The sequence below is a fragment of the Pan paniscus genome, chromosome 17, assembly GCF_029289425.2.
Source record: "Pan paniscus chromosome 17, NHGRI_mPanPan1-v2.0_pri, whole genome shotgun sequence".
Classification (NCBI taxonomy): Eukaryota; Metazoa; Chordata; class Mammalia; order Primates; family Hominidae; genus Pan; species Pan paniscus.
Window position 1 is genome coordinate 64,440,218 of NC_073266.2, and position 22,945 is coordinate 64,463,162.

Here is a 22,945-nt window from a genome sequence, read left to right on the forward strand (position 1 = left end):
AACTCTCTGGTGGGGACCTTCTTCGCTCCAGCTTTGGCTAACTTTCTGAAAACGCTCTGCTAGCGAGCAGATGTGATCAGGGTTTGGCCCTGCAGAAAGTCAACCAGCAGAATCCCTCTAGCATCCCCCCCCGCCCCCCCCGCAACGGTTGCCATGACCTCTGCTCTTGACTGCTCCTCTGCAGCTTCGACTGGAGCACTGCCACCTCTTGGTAGCCATGGCTTCGTGCTTGGTCTTCAGGATCCTGCCGGTAGAGCCAGGTTTCATCTCCTGTGACCAATCTTGGAAGAAATGCTTCAGGATCTTGCTCCCACCGGTTGTTTAAAATCTCCTCGGAAAGGCTTGCTCTGGCCTGCAGCTGATATTGGTGCCACGGTTTGGGCAGCCGAGTTCCACTCTCACCTTTCAGTCCAAATGAGGAAAACAGAACCATTTGAAGTGTCTATGGTGTCGGCTATTGTTTCTGCTGTCAGCGGCGATTTCGCTTAATGTTTACATTCTCACGTGACTTTCTCTCTCTCTCTCTCTCAGTGTGTGTGTGTGTGTGTGTGTGTGTGTGTGTGTGTGTGTGTTTCTTCCGCAGACAGATAATCGTTATAGCCTGAGAATCGGGGAATGGGGATTCGGGTGTTAAGCCTTTTCTGAGAATTACCCTCCGTGTTGTGTAGAGAAATAAATAAATTTGCTGTGTTTCCAGACTTCCAGCTGCCTCACGAAGAGGATCGTAGTGCAATACTGGCGATGCTTCCAGAGCTCCCTGAATGAGGTTTATCTTGTAAACAGGTGGGAAGAGAATTGAGCTGTCCTGGGTCAGTGTGGTAATGTTACAGCAGGATCCTTAGGTTGATGCTGAATTCTATCTGGGGTAGATTTATATTTTGTGCGGGGGTTGTTTCCTTTCTGTGTTTTCGAGCGGGATTGTCGCTGTGGGAGCAGGGATCTGCTAAGGTTTGTCTCGTTCTCCAGTAATGAATGAGTTTAATGGGTGCAGCCGCTGTTTTCAGTAGCATGCCAGTGGGGGCATCGATGAGCTATGAGGGGCTAGAGCTTGCTCGGATTGTTTCCTTGTGTTTGTGTTTTGAGTTGCGTTTGCTTGTATCATGTTTGTTTTCCATTTTGGCAGGGGAAGCGTTTTCCAGGAAGAAAGGTTGTTGCCAGTGGATTTGGTTCCGAGGGGCTGGGGTTTCTGGCTGGGAGTGGGGAGGGGCTGCACGGTGATCGGTGGCTACTCCACCTCCAGAAAGAGCGTGTGGCTTCTCTGCCTTGGGGAGGATATTCTGCTCTCTTGTGAGTTTTGCAAGCCACCCGAGATTCTCTCTTGAATTGCTGTCAAGAAATAGAGACCGGCGTTGTCTCTGGCCCTTGCTGGGGAAGCTTTTCTGAGGTTTTGTGTTTTTAATTTGAGACGGAGTTTGGCTTTTGATGTCCAGGCTGGAGTGCAATGGTGGGATCTGGGCTCACTGCAAACTCGGCCTCCCGGGTTCAAGCGATTCTCCTGTCTCAGCCCCCTGAGTAGCTGGGATTACAGGCGCTCGCCAGCAAGCCCAACCGAGTTTCGTCTTTTTAGAAGAGACCGGATTTCCTCATGCTGGTCAGGCTGGTCTGCAACTCCGCACCTCAGGGGGTCCGCCGGCCTCCACCTCCCAAAGCGATGGGAATAGAGGCGTGAGTCACCGTGCCCGGACATGTCTGAGTTTCACAGGGTCGCTTGATTGGATTATGTCCCCTTCCCCGGAACGAATGCTTTTCTGCCTTCCTTAAGGGTAGTATCTCTGTGGCACCCTGTTCTGGCTCCTTACGTGCTCTTCAGGCTTGAAGGCCTCTTTTCACGTGCACCGGCATCCACTCAGGTGCCTGCTTCCAGAAGCTTCCCAGCACCCACTCTGCTGACAGCCAAGGGCACAGGACTTTGATCTCTTCTGCTGCCCTTGCTGGGTTTTGCCTTGCGGCTTAGGTCTTTCTATTTCTCTCTCTACCCCTCACTGTCGGTAACGCCTAAGAACCAAGTTTACTTAATGGTGTGTGTGTGTGTGTGCGCGTGCGTGTGCCTGCTTATGCGTGCGTGCTTATGCGTGCGTGCGTGTGTGTGCGTGTGTCTTTCTTTGTGTGTATGTGTGTGTGTCGTATCTGGCACACGGACCTGTCATTAGCAGCCCGCGTGAAGCCAACAAATGCCCTGAGTTAGAATGCAAACTTTCACCAAAGCTTGCAGGAGCTCGTAGGAGGTGAACTCAGGGTAGTTAACCCGGTCATCTCACGGTAATTAGAAACTCTGATTGGCAGGTTTAGACTTCCTGATCGAGAACCTAAAGAAGCTGATTAAGGTGTCGCCATTCTTTCACAGGGGTTCTGGGTGAAAAGATTGGGATTGATTCTTTGCGGTGCTTAGTAAAAGTAGTTTGACTTAAGGAACGTAACAGTTGTTAGCATTTATGTATGAAATCCAAGAGTTCCTCTCTTCAAATAAACAGCAGGTTTCTTTGAGATGTGCTCCGCTTGTGTCACCCCGGCTGGAGTGCAGTGGAATGAGGAAGGGTCACTGCAGCCTCCGCTTGCCCAGCTCAGGCGATCCTGCCACCTCAGCCCTCTAAGAAGCTGGGACCACAGGGGCCGTGCCACCACGCCGGGCTCATTTTGGTATCTTTTGTGGAGACGGGGTTTCTCCGTTTGGCCCAGCCTGTTCTCCACCTCCTGGGCTGCAGCGATCTGCTTTCCTCGGCCTCCCAGAGGAGGATGGCTGACGATTACAGGATCATGCCCGGCCTTTTCTCTAAAAGAAAACACCAACAGCAAGAAATCATTTTGCGTAGTCGGAGTTATCAGTGTCAACTGATGGATTGAGAGTTTGTGTCTAAGAAGTCCTTCCTTATGTACTGGATGGTTTCAAAAGAAAGGAAAAAAGACGAAAGGGAATCTCACATCTTGTACCTGATTTGTGATTGCAACTAGGGCGTTATTTAAAAGACGATCAGTGAACCACCAAAGTGGAATTGATCCGAATGCGTTCATAAAATCTTCTGAATTCTGAGGTGTCCTCCAAGCAGGGAGGCAGTGGCTGGGTGTGGGAGGCAAAAATCGCAGGGCCAGCACTTGACACCTGCAGGATTGGGAGGCTGAACTTTGCACCAAGCCAAGGGTTCTGGTGTCCGTCGGAAGTTTCGTTCCCCAACCCGCATTGACTTTGCATTGGCCCTCCTCCCCCCAGATTTTATGTGTAAGGCAAGTCCTGAGTTTATCGTCGGGAGAATCTTCCCTTGTAGTCTCGAATTGCCTTGGCCATCAGCGGGGCCACTTTCTTGGCAGCCTGTTTTCGGGTTTTGTCCGCGGGCGCCGCGTGCTGATTGCTGCTGCCGCCGCTAATGCTGCCGCCGTCGCCGTCCCCGAGTCCGGAGGGAGCCTGGCTGCTTCCTGCGGGCTTGGGGGCTGGCTCGATGTCTCCATTTCGGGGGTCAGCGGCTCCTGCAGACTCCTCTTGCCTCCTGGAAGCATCATAAGGCGTCTTGGCCACAGAGTTGAAACAGATCATCTTTGTCTGTCGGCCGCTGGGTTTGTTTTCACGTGCGGATCGGATTTTCGTGGTCACTACTCGCAGCCGCTGCTCTCGGGCGTCCCGAAGCCGCAGGTACAGCTCCCGCCAAGACTCGTGCTCCCGTGGCTTTTCTTCCTTGAAGTCCCGGAGACAATGAATCCTCCATAATTCATCTGTCTCTCGAGCGAGTGCGGGATTGTCTTTCTCTGTGCGGTAGAGCTGATCGGGCGTCCACCCTTCCAGAACGGGTTCAAGAACCGAGTAGGGGACCCCTTCCACGTCGCCGAGGGCGTCCGGATTGTTCCTAGGCACCCGGAGGCACTGCTGGCGCAGCGTCGGCACCTGGAGCTGGCAGGCAGGCCTGGAGCCCGAGTACACCGGCATCTTAGCGTTCACTCTGCGTCCAGGGAAAGCAGCTTCCTCCTGGAGCGTTGGCGCGGAGAGTGCTTCTGGGTTTGCCTGGGAGGTCATGGCCTCAAAAGCGGACAGCAGATCGTAGTTGGCCTGCATCCAGGCCTCTGAGGGGTCCCAGAGCTCTGAGAAGACATGGCTGGGCACCGTTTTCGGCCCGGCGGAATCGGCGCCGGCCGCCTGCAGCCTCTCTGACTGGCTTTCCTGGACAGGAGGCGATTTCTGAGCCGAAGCCCCTCGGGACGGTTTGTGCCCCTTGCTGTGGCTCCCCACCGCTTCCCCCTGGGGTTGGCCCTGGCAGCCTTGACCCGGCAGAGGCCCACCCTGAGCGGCGTGAGCGTGGCCTCTCCCGGGTTGCTCCCCGGGCACAGCGGGCTCAGGGCCCTCGGGCATCGGGAGGGGAGCGGTGCGCGTTGGAGGGTCCCGATGGGGGCCGGAATCAGCTGGGGCCATTCTGGGGCGCTTTCTCTCGGCTCTGGGCTCGCGACTGGGAGACCTCGGGTGAGGTCTCTGTTGCCCCGGAGGTGTTGTGCGTGCTGTCCGTCTGTGCTCAGGGCTGTGAGATGGGCTCCTGGGGGCCGTCGCGTTTTCTGGGAAGCCCCAGGCCTTTCCCCGGTCCTGAAGAGCCTCCCCGAAGCGCTGTCGGGAAGCGCTCTCCTCAGGGTCCTGTGGGTCAGGCCCGGTGTTTCGGTCCACGAGCACCAGCTTCTTCCACCGGGCCGCCAAGTCTCTGGCAAAGTCGCCCACGTGCTGGTGCTTCCGCAGGCGCTTCACCGTCTTTCTGATTCCAGTCTCCGCCAGGATGTCTGCCGTCATGGGCAAGGCGGAGAGTTTCTGCAAATATTTCTCTAGCTTTTTCGGGTCCGTCTTAGTGGCCAGACGCACCTGCAGCTTCTCCACTGCGGGCAGCGTAGTGGACCCTGCCGCCATCTCGCCAGAGCTGTGCAGGCGTCGCTGTCCTCACGGTCGCGGCTCTGTCCGAGCTCGGGGCGGCGGCACAGGCAGTCTGGGGTGGCCGGTCCTCGCTGACCGGTCGCCAGGCAGCGACCTCGGGATGTGGAGTCACAGCCTGGAGCGAGCTGGGTCCTCGGAGCAGCGGGCCACTTGGTCCGGAACGCCGGTCCTTGCAGACAGCTGAGCAGGCCCGCTTCTGTTCCTCGGGATGTGCAGCCGCAGCCTGGAGTGACCTGTGCGGTGCGCCGTCCAAGGCGGAGTGAAGCTCCGCTGCCAGAGCCCGGCCTTATATAGCCAGTCCCGGGCCCACCCAGTGCTCAAGCCCTGACCCCCTGGGCCCCTGGGCTGCCCCGCCCCGATAGGAATTCATTCCTTCAGCCCAATGCAGCCAATCGGGACGGTCCACGCCTGGTGGACTGCTGTGCCCCGCAGGTTCATTAGGTTAATTGCAGCCTGGACACACCCCACTGAGTTCTACCGTTGGCCCTCCATGTTCCCAGCTTCCACATCTGTGGATTCCAAAAGACAGAGAGAGTATCTTCTTGGGAGTAAAAGCGAAAATAACAACACCGCAAGACAGAATCGTAGGAAGAGGAACCAACAGAGGATGACAGCTCTTTACCTGGGATTGACGTTGTGTGAGGGGACTTGGAAACCTTGGTAGAAAAGTGGGATTAAGGGAGAAAGAGGAAAAAGGCGTATTTTACTCCTCAACCTCGGCTCCATCAACATCAAGACCCTTCTGGAAGCGGTGTCTTTTCCCCGCCGTCTAGCCCATCCCTAAAGCCCCCAGGGTCCTGGGAATTTAACTATTTCCATGCAATCTCTTTTCCATTGTTAACTGAAGAAAACTGGGTGCCCCTTACAGGTTTTCCAAGACAAGGAAACAAAGAGAAGTCAGCAGGCGCCAAATCAGGACTGTGAGGTGGACGCCTCACGGTTTCCCATGGCAAGTCTTGCCCAGCTGCCCTTGTTCGAAGAAAGGCATGATCAGGAACACTGTCGTGGTGGAGAAGAACTCTCTGGTGGGGACCTTCTTCGCTCCAGCTTTGGCTAACTTTCTGAAAACGCTCTGCTAGCGAGCAGATGTGATCAGGGTTTGGCCCTGCAGAAAGTCAACCAGCAGAATCCCTCTAGCATCCCCCCCCCGCCCCCCCCGCAACGGTTGCCATGACCTCTGCTCTTGACTGCTCCTCTGCAGCTTCGACTGGAGCACTGCCACCTCTTGGTAGCCATGGCTTCGTGCTTGGTCTTCAGGATCCTGCCGGTAGAGCCAGGTTTCATCTCCTGTGACCAATCTTGGAAGAAATGCTTCAGGATCTTGCTCCCACCGGTTGTTTAAAATCTCCTCGGAAAGGCTTGCTCTGGCCTGCAGCTGATATTGGTGCCACGGTTTGGGCAGCCGAGTTCCACTCTCACCTTTCAGTCCAAATGAGGAAAACAGAACCATTTGAAGTGTCTATGGTGTCGGCTATTGTTTCTGCTGTCAGCGGCGATTTCGCTTAATGTTTACATTCTCACGTGACTTTCTCTCTCTCTCTCTCTCTCAGTGTGTGTGTGTGTGTGTGTGTGTGTGTGTGTGTGTGTGTGTTTCTTCCGCAGACAGATAATCGTTATAGCCTGAGAATCGGGGAATGGGGATTCGGGTGTTAAGCCTTTTCTGAGAATTACCCTCCGTGTTGTGTAGAGAAATAAATAAATTTGCTGTGTTTCCAGACTTCCAGCTGCCTCACGAAGAGGATCGTAGTGCAATACTGGCGATGCTTCCAGAGCTCCCTGAATGAGGTTTATCTTGTAAACAGGTGGGAAGAGAATTGAGCTGTCCTGGGTCAGTGTGGTAATGTTACAGCAGGATCCTTAGGTTGATGCTGAATTCTATCTGGGGTAGATTTATATTTTGTGCGGGGGTTGTTTCCTTTCTGTGTTTTCGAGCGGGATTGTCGCTGTGGGAGCAGGGATCTGCTAAGGTTTGTCTCGTTCTCCAGTAATGAATGAGTTTAATGGGTGCAGCCGCTGTTTTCAGTAGCATGCCAGTGGGGGCATCGATGAGCTATGAGGGGCTAGAGCTTGCTCGGATTGTTTCCTTGTGTTTGTGTTTTGAGTTGCGTTTGCTTGTATCATGTTTGTTTTCCATTTTGGCAGGGGAAGCGTTTTCCAGGAAGAAAGGTTGTTGCCAGTGGATTTGGTTCCGAGGGGCTGGGGTTTCTGGCTGGGAGTGGGGAGGGGCTGCACGGTGATCGGTGGCTACTCCACCTCCAGAAAGAGCGTGTGGCTTCTCTGCCTTGGGGAGGATATTCTGCTCTCTTGTGAGTTTTGCAAGCCACCCGAGATTCTCTCTTGAATTGCTGTCAAGAAATAGAGACCGGCGTTGTCTCTGGCCCTTGCTGGGGAAGCTTTTCTGAGGTTTTGTGTTTTTAATTTGAGACGGAGTTTGGCTTTTGATGTCCAGGCTGGAGTGCAATGGTGGGATCTGGGCTCACTGCAAACTCGGCCTCCCGGGTTCAAGCGATTCTCCTGTCTCAGCCCCCTGAGTAGCTGGGATTACAGGCGCTCGCCAGCAAGCCCAACCGAGTTTCGTCTTTTTAGAAGAGACCGGATTTCCTCATGCTGGTCAGGCTGGTCTGCAACTCCGCACCTCAGGGGGTCCGCCGGCCTCCACCTCCCAAAGCGATGGGAATAGAGGCGTGAGTCACCGTGCCCGGACATGTCTGAGTTTCACAGGGTCGCTTGATTGGATTATGTCCCCTTCCCCGGAACGAATGCTTTTCTGCCTTCCTTAAGGGTAGTATCTCTGTGGCACCCTGTTCTGGCTCCTTACGTGCTCTTCAGGCTTGAAGGCCTCTTTTCACGTGCACCGGCATCCACTCAGGTGCCTGCTTCCAGAAGCTTCCCAGCACCCACTCTGCTGACAGCCAAGGGCACAGGACTTTGATCTCTTCTGCTGCCCTTGCTGGGTTTTGCCTTGCGGCTTAGGTCTTTCTATTTCTCTCTCTACCCCTCACTGTCGGTAACGCCTAAGAACCAAGTTTACTTAATGGTGTGTGTGTGTGTGTGCGCGTGCGTGTGCCTGCTTATGCGTGCGTGCTTATGCGTGCGTGCGTGTGTGTGCGTGTGTCTTTCTTTGTGTGTATGTGTGTGTGTCGTATCTGGCACACGGACCTGTCATTAGCAGCCCGCGTGAAGCCAACAAATGCCCTGAGTTAGAATGCAAACTTTCACCAAAGCTTGCAGGAGCTCGTAGGAGGTGAACTCAGGGTAGTTAACCCGGTCATCTCACGGTAATTAGAAACTCTGATTGGCAGGTTTAGACTTCCTGATCGAGAACCTAAAGAAGCTGATTAAGGTGTCGCCATTCTTTCACAGGGGTTCTGGGTGAAAAGATTGGGATTGATTCTTTGCGGTGCTTAGTAAAAGTAGTTTGACTTAAGGAACGTAACAGTTGTTAGCATTTATGTATGAAATCCAAGAGTTCCTCTCTTCAAATAAACAGCAGGTTTCTTTGAGATGTGCTCCGCTTGTGTCACCCCGGCTGGAGTGCAGTGGAATGAGGAAGGGTCACTGCAGCCTCCGCTTGCCCAGCTCAGGCGATCCTGCCACCTCAGCCCTCTAAGAAGCTGGGACCACAGGGGCCGTGCCACCACGCCGGGCTCATTTTGGTATCTTTTGTGGAGACGGGGTTTCTCCGTTTGGCCCAGCCTGTTCTCCACCTCCTGGGCTGCAGCGATCTGCTTTCCTCGGCCTCCCAGAGGAGGATGGCTGACGATTACAGGATCATGCCCGGCCTTTTCTCTAAAAGAAAACACCAACAGCAAGAAATCATTTTGCGTAGTCGGAGTTATCAGTGTCAACTGATGGATTGAGAGTTTGTGTCTAAGAAGTCCTTCCTTATGTACTGGATGGTTTCAAAAGAAAGGAAAAAAGACGAAAGGGAATCTCACATCTTGTACCTGATTTGTGATTGCAACTAGGGCGTTATTTAAAAGACGATCAGTGAACCACCAAAGTGGAATTGATCCGAATGCGTTCATAAAATCTTCTGAATTCTGAGGTGTCCTCCAAGCAGGGAGGCAGTGGCTGGGTGTGGGAGGCAAAAATCGCAGGGCCAGCACTTGACACCTGCAGGATTGGGAGGCTGAACTTTGCACCAAGCCAAGGGTTCTGGTGTCCGTCGGAAGTTTCGTTCCCCAACCCGCATTGACTTTGCATTGGCCCTCCTCCCCCCAGATTTTATGTGTAAGGCAAGTCCTGAGTTTATCGTCGGGAGAATCTTCCCTTGTAGTCTCGAATTGCCTTGGCCATCAGCGGGGCCACTTTCTTGGCAGCCTGTTTTCGGGTTTTGTCCGCGGGCGCCGCGTGCTGATTGCTGCTGCCGCCGCTAATGCTGCCGCCGTCGCCGTCCCCGAGTCCGGAGGGAGCCTGGCTGCTTCCTGCGGGCTTGGGGGCTGGCTCGATGTCTCCATTTCGGGGGTCAGCGGCTCCTGCAGACTCCTCTTGCCTCCTGGAAGCATCATAAGGCGTCTTGGCCACAGAGTTGAAACAGATCATCTTTGTCTGTCGGCCGCTGGGTTTGTTTTCACGTGCGGATCGGATTTTCGTGGTCACTACTCGCAGCCGCTGCTCTCGGGCGTCCCGAAGCCGCAGGTACAGCTCCCGCCAAGACTCGTGCTCCCGTGGCTTTTCTTCCTTGAAGTCCCGGAGACAATGAATCCTCCATAATTCATCTGTCTCTCGAGCGAGTGCGGGATTGTCTTTCTCTGTGCGGTAGAGCTGATCGGGCGTCCACCCTTCCAGAACGGGTTCAAGAACCGAGTAGGGGACCCCTTCCACGTCGCCGAGGGCGTCCGGATTGTTCCTAGGCACCCGGAGGCACTGCTGGCGCAGCGTCGGCACCTGGAGCTGGCAGGCAGGCCTGGAGCCCGAGTACACCGGCATCTTAGCGTTCACTCTGCGTCCAGGGAAAGCAGCTTCCTCCTGGAGCGTTGGCGCGGAGAGTGCTTCTGGGTTTGCCTGGGAGGTCATGGCCTCAAAAGCGGACAGCAGATCGTAGTTGGCCTGCATCCAGGCCTCTGAGGGGTCCCAGAGCTCTGAGAAGACATGGCTGGGCACCGTTTTCGGCCCGGCGGAATCGGCGCCGGCCGCCTGCAGCCTCTCTGACTGGCTTTCCTGGACAGGAGGCGATTTCTGAGCCGAAGCCCCTCGGGACGGTTTGTGCCCCTTGCTGTGGCTCCCCACCGCTTCCCCCTGGGGTTGGCCCTGGCAGCCTTGACCCGGCAGAGGCCCACCCTGAGCGGCGTGAGCGTGGCCTCTCCCGGGTTGCTCCCCGGGCACAGCGGGCTCAGGGCCCTCGGGCATCGGGAGGGGAGCGGTGCGCGTTGGAGGGTCCCGATGGGGGCCGGAATCAGCTGGGGCCATTCTGGGGCGCTTTCTCTCGGCTCTGGGCTCGCGACTGGGAGACCTCGGGTGAGGTCTCTGTTGCCCCGGAGGTGTTGTGCGTGCTGTCCGTCTGTGCTCAGGGCTGTGAGATGGGCTCCTGGGGGCCGTCGCGTTTTCTGGGAAGCCCCAGGCCTTTCCCCGGTCCTGAAGAGCCTCCCCGAAGCGCTGTCGGGAAGCGCTCTCCTCAGGGTCCTGTGGGTCAGGCCCGGTGTTTCGGTCCACGAGCACCAGCTTCTTCCACCGGGCCGCCAAGTCTCTGGCAAAGTCGCCCACGTGCTGGTGCTTCCGCAGGCGCTTCACCGTCTTTCTGATTCCAGTCTCCGCCAGGATGTCTGCCGTCATGGGCAAGGCGGAGAGTTTCTGCAAATATTTCTCTAGCTTTTTCGGGTCCGTCTTAGTGGCCAGACGCACCTGCAGCTTCTTCACTGCGGGCAGCGTAGTGGACCCTGCCGCCATCTCGCCAGAGCTGTGCAGGCGTCGCTGTCCTCACGGTCGCGGCTCTGTCCGAGCTCGGGGCGGCGGCACAGGCAGTCTGGGGTGGCCGGTCCTCGCTGACCGGTCGCCAGGCAGCGACCTCGGGATGTGGAGTCACAGCCTGGAGCGAGCTGGGTCCTCGGAGCAGCGGGCCACTTGGTCCGGAACGCCGGTCCTTGCAGACAGCTGAGCAGGCCCGCTTCTGTTCCTCGGGATGTGCAGCCGCAGCCTGGAGTGACCTGTGCGGTGCGCCGTCCAAGGCGGAGTGAAGCTCCGCTGCCAGAGCCCGGCCTTATATAGCCAGTCCCGGGCCCACCCAGTGCTCAAGCCCTGACCCCCTGGGCCCCTGGGCTGCCCCGCCCCGATAGGAATTCATTCCTTCAGCCCAACGCAGCCAATCGGGACGGTCCACGCCTGGTGGACTGCTGTGCCCCGCAGGTTCATTAGGTTAATTGCAGCCTGGACACACCCCACTGAGTTCTACCGTTGGCCCTCCATGTTCCCAGCTTCCACATCTGTGGATTCCAAAAGACAGAGAGAGTATCTTCTTGGGAGTAAAAGCGAAAATAACAACACCGCAAGACAGAATCGTAGGAAGAGGAACCAACAGAGGATGACAGCTCTTTACCTGGGATTGACGTTGTGTGAGGGGACTTGGAAACCTTGGTAGAAAAGTGGGATTAAGGGAGAAAGAGGAAAAAGGCGTATTTTACTCCTCAACCTCGGCTCCATCAACATCAAGACCCTTCTGGAAGCGGTGTCTTTTCCCCGCCGTCTAGCCCATCCCTAAAGCCCCCAGGGTCCTGGGAATTTAACTATTTCCATGCAATCTCTTTTCCATTGTTAACTGAAGAAAACTGGGTGCCCCTTACAGGTTTTCCAAGACAAGGAAACAAAGAGAAGTCAGCAGGCGCCAAATCAGGACTGTGAGGTGGACGCCTCACGGTTTCCCATGGCAAGTCTTGCCCAGCTGCCCTTGTTCGAAGAAAGGCATGATCAGGAACACTGTCGTGGTGGAGAAGAACTCTCTGGTGGGGACCTTCTTCGCTCCAGCTTTGGCTAACTTTCTGAAAACGCTCTGCTAGCGAGCAGATGTGATCAGGGTTTGGCCCTGCAGAAAGTCAACCAGCAGAATCCCTCTAGCATCCCCCCCCGCCCCCCCCGCAACGGTTGCCATGACCTCTGCTCTTGACTGCTCCTCTGCAGCTTCGACTGGAGCACTGCCACCTCTTGGTAGCCATGGCTTCGTGCTTGGTCTTCAGGATCCTGCCGGTAGAGCCAGGTTTCATCTCCTGTGACCAATCTTGGAAGAAATGCTTCAGGATCTTGCTCCCACCGGTTGTTTAAAATCTCCTCGGAAAGGCTTGCTCTGGCCTGCAGCTGATATTGGTGCCACGGTTTGGGCAGCCGAGTTCCACTCTCACCTTTCAGTCCAAATGAGGAAAACAGAACCATTTGAAGTGTCTATGGTGTCGGCTATTGTTTCTGCTGTCAGCGGCGATTTCGCTTAATGTTTACATTCTCACGTGACTTTCTCTCTCTCTCTCTCTCTCAGTGTGTGTGTGTGTGTGTGTGTGTGTGTGTGTGTGTGTGTGTTTCTTCCGCAGACAGATAATCGTTATAGCCTGAGAATCGGGGAATGGGGATTCGGGTGTTAAGCCTTTTCTGAGAATTACCCTCCGTGTTGTGTAGAGAAATAAATAAATTTGCTGTGTTTCCAGACTTCCAGCTGCCTCACGAAGAGGATCGTAGTGCAATACTGGCGATGCTTCCAGAGCTCCCTGAATGAGGTTTATCTTGTAAACAGGTGGGAAGAGAATTGAGCTGTCCTGGGTCAGTGTGGTAATGTTACAGCAGGATCCTTAGGTTGATGCTGAATTCTATCTGGGGTAGATTTATATTTTGTGCGGGGGTTGTTTCCTTTCTGTGTTTTCGAGCGGGATTGTCGCTGTGGGAGCAGGGATCTGCTAAGGTTTGTCTCGTTCTCCAGTAATGAATGAGTTTAATGGGTGCAGCCGCTGTTTTCAGTAGCATGCCAGTGGGGGCATCGATGAGCTATGAGGGGCTAGAGCTTGCTCGGATTGTTTCCTTGTGTTTGTGTTTTGAGTTGCGTTTGCTTGTATCATGTTTGTTTTCCATTTTGGCAGGGGAAGCGTTTTCCAGGAAGAAAGGTTGTTGCCAGTGGATTTGGTTCCGAGGGGCTGGGGTTTCTGGCTGGGAGTGGGGAGGGGCTGCACGGTGATCGGTGGCTACTCCACCTCCAGAAAGAGCGTGTGGCTTCTCTGCCTTGGGGAGGATATTCTGCTCTCTTGTGAGTTTTGCAAGCCACCCGAGATTCTCTCTTGAATTGCTGTCAAGAAATAGAGACCGGCGTTGTCTCTGGCCCTTGCTGGGGAAGCTTTTCTGAGGTTTTGTGTTTTTAATTTGAGACGGAGTTTGGCTTTTGATGTCCAGGCTGGAGTGCAATGGTGGGATCTGGGCTCACTGCAAACTCGGCCTCCCGGGTTCAAGCGATTCTCCTGTCTCAGCCCCCTGAGTAGCTGGGATTACAGGCGCTCGCCAGCAAGCCCAACCGAGTTTCGTCTTTTTAGAAGAGACCGGATTTCCTCATGCTGGTCAGGCTGGTCTGCAACTCCGCACCTCAGGGGGTCCGCCGGCCTCCACCTCCCAAAGCGATGGGAATAGAGGCGTGAGTCACCGTGCCCGGACATGTCTGAGTTTCACAGGGTCGCTTGATTGGATTATGTCCCCTTCCCCGGAACGAATGCTTTTCTGCCTTCCTTAAGGGTAGTATCTCTGTGGCACCCTGTTCTGGCTCCTTACGTGCTCTTCAGGCTTGAAGGCCTCTTTTCACGTGCACCGGCATCCACTCAGGTGCCTGCTTCCAGAAGCTTCCCAGCACCCACTCTGCTGACAGCCAAGGGCACAGGACTTTGATCTCTTCTGCTGCCCTTGCTGGGTTTTGCCTTGCGGCTTAGGTCTTTCTATTTCTCTCTCTACCCCTCACTGTCGGTAACGCCTAAGAACCAAGTTTACTTAATGGTGTGTGTGTGTGTGTGCGCGTGCGTGTGCCTGCTTATGCGTGCGTGCTTATGCGTGCGTGCGTGTGTGTGCGTGTGTCTTTCTTTGTGTGTATGTGTGTGTGTCGTATCTGGCACACGGACCTGTCATTAGCAGCCCGCGTGAAGCCAACAAATGCCCTGAGTTAGAATGCAAACTTTCACCAAAGCTTGCAGGAGCTCGTAGGAGGTGAACTCAGGGTAGTTAACCCGGTCATCTCACGGTAATTAGAAACTCTGATTGGCAGGTTTAGACTTCCTGATCGAGAACCTAAAGAAGCTGATTAAGGTGTCGCCATTCTTTCACAGGGGTTCTGGGTGAAAAGATTGGGATTGATTCTTTGCGGTGCTTAGTAAAAGTAGTTTGACTTAAGGAACGTAACAGTTGTTAGCATTTATGTATGAAATCCAAGAGTTCCTCTCTTCAAATAAACAGCAGGTTTCTTTGAGATGTGCTCCGCTTGTGTCACCCCGGCTGGAGTGCAGTGGAATGAGGAAGGGTCACTGCAGCCTCCGCTTGCCCAGCTCAGGCGATCCTGCCACCTCAGCCCTCTAAGAAGCTGGGACCACAGGGGCCGTGCCACCACGCCGGGCTCATTTTGGTATCTTTTGTGGAGACGGGGTTTCTCCGTTTGGCCCAGCCTGTTCTCCACCTCCTGGGCTGCAGCGATCTGCTTTCCTCGGCCTCCCAGAGGAGGATGGCTGACGATTACAGGATCATGCCCGGCCTTTTCTCTAAAAGAAAACACCAACAGCAAGAAATCATTTTGCGTAGTCGGAGTTATCAGTGTCAACTGATGGATTGAGAGTTTGTGTCTAAGAAGTCCTTCCTTATGTACTGGATGGTTTCAAAAGAAAGGAAAAAAGACGAAAGGGAATCTCACATCTTGTACCTGATTTGTGATTGCAACTAGGGCGTTATTTAAAAGACGATCAGTGAACCACCAAAGTGGAATTGATCCGAATGCGTTCATAAAATCTTCTGAATTCTGAGGTGTCCTCCAAGCAGGGAGGCAGTGGCTGGGTGTGGGAGGCAAAAATCGCAGGGCCAGCACTTGACACCTGCAGGATTGGGAGGCTGAACTTTGCACCAAGCCAAGGGTTCTGGTGTCCGTCGGAAGTTTCGTTCCCCAACCCGCATTGACTTTGCATTGGCCCTCCTCCCCCCAGATTTTATGTGTAAGGCAAGTCCTGAGTTTATCGTCGGGAGAATCTTCCCTTGTAGTCTCGAATTGCCTTGGCCATCAGCGGGGCCACTTTCTTGGCAGCCTGTTTTCGGGTTTTGTCCGCGGGCGCCGCGTGCTGATTGCTGCTGCCGCCGCTAATGCTGCCGCCGTCGCCGTCCCCGAGTCCGGAGGGAGCCTGGCTGCTTCCTGCGGGCTTGGGGGCTGGCTCGATGTCTCCATTTCGGGGGTCAGCGGCTCCTGCAGACTCCTCTTGCCTCCTGGAAGCATCATAAGGCGTCTTGGCCACAGAGTTGAAACAGATCATCTTTGTCTGTCGGCCGCTGGGTTTGTTTTCACGTGCGGATCGGATTTTCGTGGTCACTACTCGCAGCCGCTGCTCTCGGGCGTCCCGAAGCCGCAGGTACAGCTCCCGCCAAGACTCGTGCTCCCGTGGCTTTTCTTCCTTGAAGTCCCGGAGACAATGAATCCTCCATAATTCATCTGTCTCTCGAGCGAGTGCGGGATTGTCTTTCTCTGTGCGGTAGAGCTGATCGGGCGTCCACCCTTCCAGAACGGGTTCAAGAACCGAGTAGGGGACCCCTTCCACGTCGCCGAGGGCGTCCGGATTGTTCCTAGGCACCCGGAGGCACTGCTGGCGCAGCGTCGGCACCTGGAGCTGGCAGGCAGGCCTGGAGCCCGAGTACACCGGCATCTTAGCGTTCACTCTGCGTCCAGGGAAAGCAGCTTCCTCCTGGAGCGTTGGCGCGGAGAGTGCTTCTGGGTTTGCCTGGGAGGTCATGGCCTCAAAAGCGGACAGCAGATCGTAGTTGGCCTGCATCCAGGCCTCTGAGGGGTCCCAGAGCTCTGAGAAGACATGGCTGGGCACCGTTTTCGGCCCGGCGGAATCGGCGCCGGCCGCCTGCAGCCTCTCTGACTGGCTTTCCTGGACAGGAGGCGATTTCTGAGCCGAAGCCCCTCGGGACGGTTTGTGCCCCTTGCTGTGGCTCCCCACCGCTTCCCCCTGGGGTTGGCCCTGGCAGCCTTGACCCGGCAGAGGCCCACCCTGAGCGGCGTGAGCGTGGCCTCTCCCGGGTTGCTCCCCGGGCACAGCGGGCTCAGGGCCCTCGGGCATCGGGAGGGGAGCGGTGCGCGTTGGAGGGTCCCGATGGGGGCCGGAATCAGCTGGGGCCATTCTGGGGCGCTTTCTCTCGGCTCTGGGCTCGCGACTGGGAGACCTCGGGTGAGGTCTCTGTTGCCCCGGAGGTGTTGTGCGTGCTGTCCGTCTGTGCTCAGGGCTGTGAGATGGGCTCCTGGGGGCCGTCGCGTTTTCTGGGAAGCCCCAGGCCTTTCCCCGGTCCTGAAGAGCCTCCCCGAAGCGCTGTCGGGAAGCGCTCTCCTCAGGGTCCTGTGGGTCAGGCCCGGTGTTTCGGTCCACGAGCACCAGCTTCTTCCACCGGGCCGCCAAGTCTCTGGCAAAGTCGCCCACGTGCTGGTGCTTCCGCAGGCGCTTCACCGTCTTTCTGATTCCAGTCTCCGCCAGGATGTCTGCCGTCATGGGCAAGGCGGAGAGTTTCTGCAAATATTTCTCTAGCTTTTTCGGGTCCGTCTTAGTGGCCAGACGCACCTGCAGCTTCTCCACTGCGGGCAGCGTAGTGGACCCTGCCGCCATCTCGCCAGAGCTGTGCAGGCGTCGCTGTCCTCACGGTCGCGGCTCTGTCCGAGCTCGGGGCGGCGGCACAGGCAGTCTGGGGTGGCCGGTCCTCGCTGACCGGTCGCCAGGCAGCGACCTCGGGATGTGGAGTCACAGCCTGGAGCGAGCTGGGTCCTCGGAGCAGCGGGCCACTTGGTCCGGAACGCCGGTCCTTGCAGACAGCTGAGCAGGCCCGCTTCTGTTCCTCGGGATGTGCAGCCGCAGCCTGGAGTGACCTGTGCGGTGCGCCGTCCAAGGCGGAGTGAAGCTCCGCTGCCAGAGCCCGGCCTTATATAGCCAGTCCCGGGCCCACCCAGTGCTCAAGCCCTGACCCCCTGGGCCCCTGGGCTGCCCCGCCCCGATAGGAATTCATTCCTTCAGCCCAATGCAGCCAATCGGGACGGTCCACGCCTGGTGGACTGCTGTGCCCCGCAGGTTCATTAGGTTAATTGCAGCCTGGACACACCCCACTGAGTTCTACCGTTGGCCCTCCATGTTCCCAGCTTCCACATCTGTGGATTCCAAAAGACAGAGAGAGTATCTTCTTGGGAGTAAAAGCGAAAATAACAACACCGCAAGACAGAATCGTAGGAAGAGGAACCAACAGAGGATGACAGCTCTTTACCTGGGATTGACGTTGTGTGAGGGGACTTGGAAACCTTGGTAGAAAAGTGGGATTAAGGGAGAAAGAGGAAAAAGGCGTATTTTACTCCTCAACCTCGGCTCCATCAACATCAAGACCCTTCTGGAAGCGGTGTCTTTTCCCCGCCGTCTAGCCCATCCCTAAAGCCCCCAGGGTCCTGGGAATTTAACTATTTCCATGCAATCTCTTTTCCATTGTTAACTGAAGAAAACTGGGTGCCCCTTACAGGTTTTCCAAGACAAGGAAACAAAGAGAAGTCAGCAGGCGCCAAATCAGGACTGTGAGGTGGACGCCTCACGGTTTCCCATGGCAAGTCTTGCCCAGCTGCCCTTGTTCGAAGAAAGGCATGATCAGGAACACTGTCGTGGTGGAGAAGAACTCTCTGGTGGGGACCTTCTTCGCTCCAGCTTTGGCTAACTTTCTGAAAACGCTCTGCTAGCGAGCAGATGTGATCAGGGTTTGGCCCTGCAGAAAGTCAACCAGCAGAATCCCTCTAGCATCCCCCCCCGCCCCCCCCGCAACGGTTGCCATGACCTCTGCTCTTGACTGCTCCTCTGCAGCTTCGACTGGAGCACTGCCACCTCTTGGTAGCCATGGCTTCGTGCTTGGTCTTCAGGATCCTGCCGGTAGAGCCAGGTTTCATCTCCTGTGACCAATCTTGGAAGAAATGCTTCAGGATCTTGCTCCCACCGGTTGTTTAAAATCTCCTCGGAAAGGCTTGCTCTGGCCTGCAGCTGATATTGGTGCCACGGTTTGGGCAGCCGAGTTCCACTCTCACCTTTCAGTCCAAATGAGGAAAACAGAACCATTTGAAGTGTCTATGGTGTCGGCTATTGTTTCTGCTGTCAGCGGCGATTTCGCTTAATGTTTACATTCTCACGTGACTTTCTCTCTCTCTCTCTCTCTCAGTGTGTGTGTGTGTGTGTGTGTGTGTGTGTGTGTGTGTGTGTTTCTTCCGCAGACAGATAATCGTTATAGCCTGAGAATCGGGGAATGGGGATTCGGGTGTTAAGCCTTTTCTGAGAATTACCCTCCGTGTTGTGTAGAGAAATAAATAAATTTGCTGTGTTTCCAGACTTCCAGCTGCCTCACGAAGAGGATCGTAGTGCAATACTGGCGATGCTTCCAGAGCTCCCTGAATGAGGTTTATCTTGTAAACAGGTGGGAAGAGAATTGAGCTGTCCTGGGTCAGTGTGGTAATGTTACAGCAGGATCCTTAGGTTGATGCTGAATTCTATCTGGGGTAGATTTATATTTTGTGCGGGGGTTGTTTCCTTTCTGTGTTTTCGAGCGGGATTGTCGCTGTGGGAGCAGGGATCTGCTAAGGTTTGTCTCGTTCTCCAGTAATGAATGAGTTTAATGGGTGCAGCCGCTGTTTTCAGTAGCATGCCAGTGGGGGCATCGATGAGCTATGAGGGGCTAGAGCTTGCTCGGATTGTTTCCTTGTGTTTGTGTTTTGAGTTGCGTTTGCTTGTATCATGTTTGTTTTCCATTTTGGCAGGGGAAGCGTTTTCCAGGAAGAAAGGTTGTTGCCAGTGGATTTGGTTCCGAGGGGCTGGGGTTTCTGGCTGGGAGTGGGGAGGGGCTGCACGGTGATCGGTGGCTACTCCACCTCCAGAAAGAGCGTGTGGCTTCTCTGCCTTGGGGAGGATATTCTGCTCTCTTGTGAGTTTTGCAAGCCACCCGAGATTCTCTCTTGAATTGCTGTCAAGAAATAGAGACCGGCGTTGTCTCTGGCCCTTGCTGGGGAAGCTTTTCTGAGGTTTTGTGTTTTTAATTTGAGACGGAGTTTGGCTTTTGATGTCCAGGCTGGAGTGCAATGGTGGGATCTGGGCTCACTGCAAACTCGGCCTCCCGGGTTCAAGCGATTCTCCTGTCTCAGCCCCCTGAGTAGCTGGGATTACAGGCGCTCGCCAGCAAGCCCAACCGAGTTTCGTCTTTTTAGAAGAGACCGGATTTCCTCATGCTGGTCAGGCTGGTCTGCAACTCCGCACCTCAGGGGGTCCGCCGGCCTCCACCTCCCAAAGCGATGGGAATAGAGGCGTGAGTCACCGTGCCCGGACATGTCTGAGTTTCACAGGGTCGCTTGATTGGATTATGTCCCCTTCCCCGGAACGAATGCTTTTCTGCCTTCCTTAAGGGTAGTATCTCTGTGGCACCCTGTTCTGGCTCCTTACGTGCTCTTCAGGCTTGAAGGCCTCTTTTCACGTGCACCGGCATCCACTCAGGTGCCTGCTTCCAGAAGCTTCCCAGCACCCACTCTGCTGACAGCCAAGGGCACAGGACTTTGATCTCTTCTGCTGCCCTTGCTGGGTTTTGCCTTGCGGCTTAGGTCTTTCTATTTCTCTCTCTACCCCTCACTGTCGGTAACGCCTAAGAACCAAGTTTACTTAATGGTGTGTGTGTGTGTGTGCGCGTGCGTGTGCCTGCTTATGCGTGCGTGCTTATGCGTGCGTGCGTGTGTGTGCGTGTGTCTTTCTTTGTGTGTATGTGTGTGTGTCGTATCTGGCACACGGACCTGTCATTAGCAGCCCGCGTGAAGCCAACAAATGCCCTGAGTTAGAATGCAAACTTTCACCAAAGCTTGCAGGAGCTCGTAGGAGGTGAACTCAGGGTAGTTAACCCGGTCATCTCACGGTAATTAGAAACTCTGATTGGCAGGTTTAGACTTCCTGATCGAGAACCTAAAGAAGCTGATTAAGGTGTCGCCATTCTTTCACAGGGGTTCTGGGTGAAAAGATTGGGATTGATTCTTTGCGGTGCTTAGTAAAAGTAGTTTGACTTAAGGAACGTAACAGTTGTTAGCATTTATGTATGAAATCCAAGAGTTCCTCTCTTCAAATAAACAGCAGGTTTCTTTGAGATGTGCTCCGCTTGTGTCACCCCGGCTGGAGTGCAGTGGAATGAGGAAGGGTCACTGCAGCCTCCGCTTGCCCAGCTCAGGCGATCCTGCCACCTCAGCCCTCTAAGAAGCTGGGACCACAGGGGCCGTGCCACCACGCCGGGCTCATTTTGGTATCTTTTGTGGAGACGGGGTTTCTCCGTTTGGCCCAGCCTGTTCTCCACCTCCTGGGCTGCAGCGATCTGCTTTCCTCGGCCTCCCAGAGGAGGATGGCTGACGATTACAGGATCATGCCCGGCCTTTTCTCTAAAAGAAAACACCAACAGCAAGAAATCATTTTGCGTAGTCGGAGTTATCAGTGTCAACTGATGGATTGAGAGTTTGTGTCTAAGAAGTCCTTCCTTATGTACTGGATGGTTTCAAAAGAAAGGAAAAAAGACGAAAGGGAATCTCACATCTTGTACCTGATTTGTGATTGCAACTAGGGCGTTATTTAAAAGACGATCAGTGAACCACCAAAGTGGAATTGATCCGAATGCGTTCATAAAATCTTCTGAATTCTGAGGTGTCCTCCAAGCAGGGAGGCAGTGGCTGGGTGTGGGAGGCAAAAATCGCAGGGCCAGCACTTGACACCTGCAGGATTGGGAGGCTGAACTTTGCACCAAGCCAAGGGTTCTGGTGTCCGTCGGAAGTTTCGTTCCCCAACCCGCATTGACTTTGCATTGGCCCTCCTCCCCCCAGATTTTATGTGTAAGGCAAGTCCTGAGTTTATCGTCGGGAGAATCTTCCCTTGTAGTCTCGAATTGCCTTGGCCATCAGCGGGGCCACTTTCTTGGCAGCCTGTTTTCGGGTTTTGTCCGCGGGCGCCGCGTGCTGATTGCTGCTGCCGCCGCTAATGCTGCCGCCGTCGCCGTCCCCGAGTCCGGAGGGAGCCTGGCTGCTTCCTGCGGGCTTGGGGGCTGGCTCGATGTCTCCATTTCGGGGGTCAGCGGCTCCTGCAGACTCCTCTTGCCTCCTGGAAGCATCATAAGGCGTCTTGGCCACAGAGTTGAAACAGATCATCTTTGTCTGTCGGCCGCTGGGTTTGTTTTCACGTGCGGATCGGATTTTCGTGGTCACTACTCGCAGCCGCTGCTCTCGGGCGTCCCGAAGCCGCAGGTACAGCTCCCGCCAAGACTCGTGCTCCCGTGGCTTTTCTTCCTTGAAGTCCCGGAGACAATGAATCCTCCATAATTCATCTGTCTCTCGAGCGAGTGCGGGATTGTCTTTCTCTGTGCGGTAGAGCTGATCGGGCGTCCACCCTTCCAGAACGGGTTCAAGAACCGAGTAGGGGACCCCTTCCACGTCGCCGAGGGCGTCCGGATTGTTCCTAGGCACCCGGAGGCACTGCTGGCGCAGCGTCGGCACCTGGAGCTGGCAGGCAGGCCTGGAGCCCGAGTACACCGGCATCTTAGCGTTCACTCTGCGTCCAGGGAAAGCAGCTTCCTCCTGGAGCGTTGGCGCGGAGAGTGCTTCTGGGTTTGCCTGGGAGGTCATGGCCTCAAAAGCGGACAGCAGATCGTAGTTGGCCTGCATCCAGGCCTCTGAGGGGTCCCAGAGCTCTGAGAAGACATGGCTGGGCACCGTTTTCGGCCCGGCGGAATCGGCGCCGGCCGCCTGCAGCCTCTCTGACTGGCTTTCCTGGACAGGAGGCGATTTCTGAGCCGAAGCCCCTCGGGACGGTTTGTGCCCCTTGCTGTGGCTCCCCACCGCTTCCCCCTGGGGTTGGCCCTGGCAGCCTTGACCCGGCAGAGGCCCACCCTGAGCGGCGTGAGCGTGGCCTCTCCCGGGTTGCTCCCCGGGCACAGCGGGCTCAGGGCCCTCGGGCATCGGGAGGGGAGCGGTGCGCGTTGGAGGGTCCCGATGGGGGCCGGAATCAGCTGGGGCCATTCTGGGGCGCTTTCTCTCGGCTCTGGGCTCGCGACTGGGAGACCTCGGGTGAGGTCTCTGTTGCCCCGGAGGTGTTGTGCGTGCTGTCCGTCTGTGCTCAGGGCTGTGAGATGGGCTCCTGGGGGCCGTCGCGTTTTCTGGGAAGCCCCAGGCCTTTCCCCGGTCCTGAAGAGCCTCCCCGAAGCGCTGTCGGGAAGCGCTCTCCTCAGGGTCCTGTGGGTCAGGCCCGGTGTTTCGGTCCACGAGCACCAGCTTCTTCCACCGGGCCGCCAAGTCTCTGGCAAAGTCGCCCACGTGCTGGTGCTTCCGCAGGCGCTTCACCGTCTTTCTGATTCCAGTCTCCGCCAGGATGTCTGCCGTCATGGGCAAGGCGGAGAGTTTCTGCAAATATTTCTCTAGCTTTTTCGGGTCCGTCTTAGTGGCCAGACGCACCTGCAGCTTCTCCACTGCGGGCAGCGTAGTGGACCCTGCCGCCATCTCGCCAGAGCTGTGCAGGCGTCGCTGTCCTCACGGTCGCGGCTCTGTCCGAGCTCGGGGCGGCGGCACAGGCAGTCTGGGGTGGCCGGTCCTCGCTGACCGGTCGCCAGGCAGCGACCTCGGGATGTGGAGTCACAGCCTGGAGCGAGCTGGGTCCTCGGAGCAGCGGGCCACTTGGTCCGGAACGCCGGTCCTTGCAGACAGCTGAGCAGGCCCGCTTCTGTTCCTCGGGATGTGCAGCCGCAGCCTGGAGTGACCTGTGCGGTGCGCCGTCCAAGGCGGAGTGAAGCTCCGCTGCCAGAGCCCGGCCTTATATAGCCAGTCCCGGGCCCACCCAG

General features: G+C 55.8%; 3 protein-coding genes across 17 annotated transcripts in view; 1 reads left to right on the forward strand and 2 right to left on the reverse strand.

Moving 5' to 3' along the window:
- Positions 1-22,945, forward strand: part of KATNAL2 (katanin catalytic subunit A1 like 2) — a 298,323-nt gene that overhangs the window by 100,947 nt on the left and 174,431 nt on the right. The window lies entirely within an intron of this gene.
- LOC130540966 (uncharacterized) lies at positions 3,233-10,783 on the reverse strand. Its single transcript, XM_057300389.2, has 4 exons — positions 9,185-10,783; positions 5,833-5,966; positions 4,971-5,127; positions 3,233-4,894 (listed from the first exon to the last, which is right to left on the reverse strand). The coding sequence occupies exons 1-4, from the start codon at positions 10,781-10,783 to the stop codon at positions 3,233-3,235; spliced, it is 3,552 nt and encodes a 1,183-aa protein (XP_057156372.2).
- LOC130540967 (uncharacterized) lies at positions 15,058-22,607 on the reverse strand. Its single transcript, XM_057300390.2, has 4 exons — positions 21,009-22,607; positions 17,658-17,791; positions 16,796-16,952; positions 15,058-16,719 (listed from the first exon to the last, which is right to left on the reverse strand). Exons 1-4 carry the CDS (start codon positions 22,605-22,607, stop codon positions 15,058-15,060), a joined length of 3,552 nt encoding a protein of 1,183 aa, XP_057156373.2.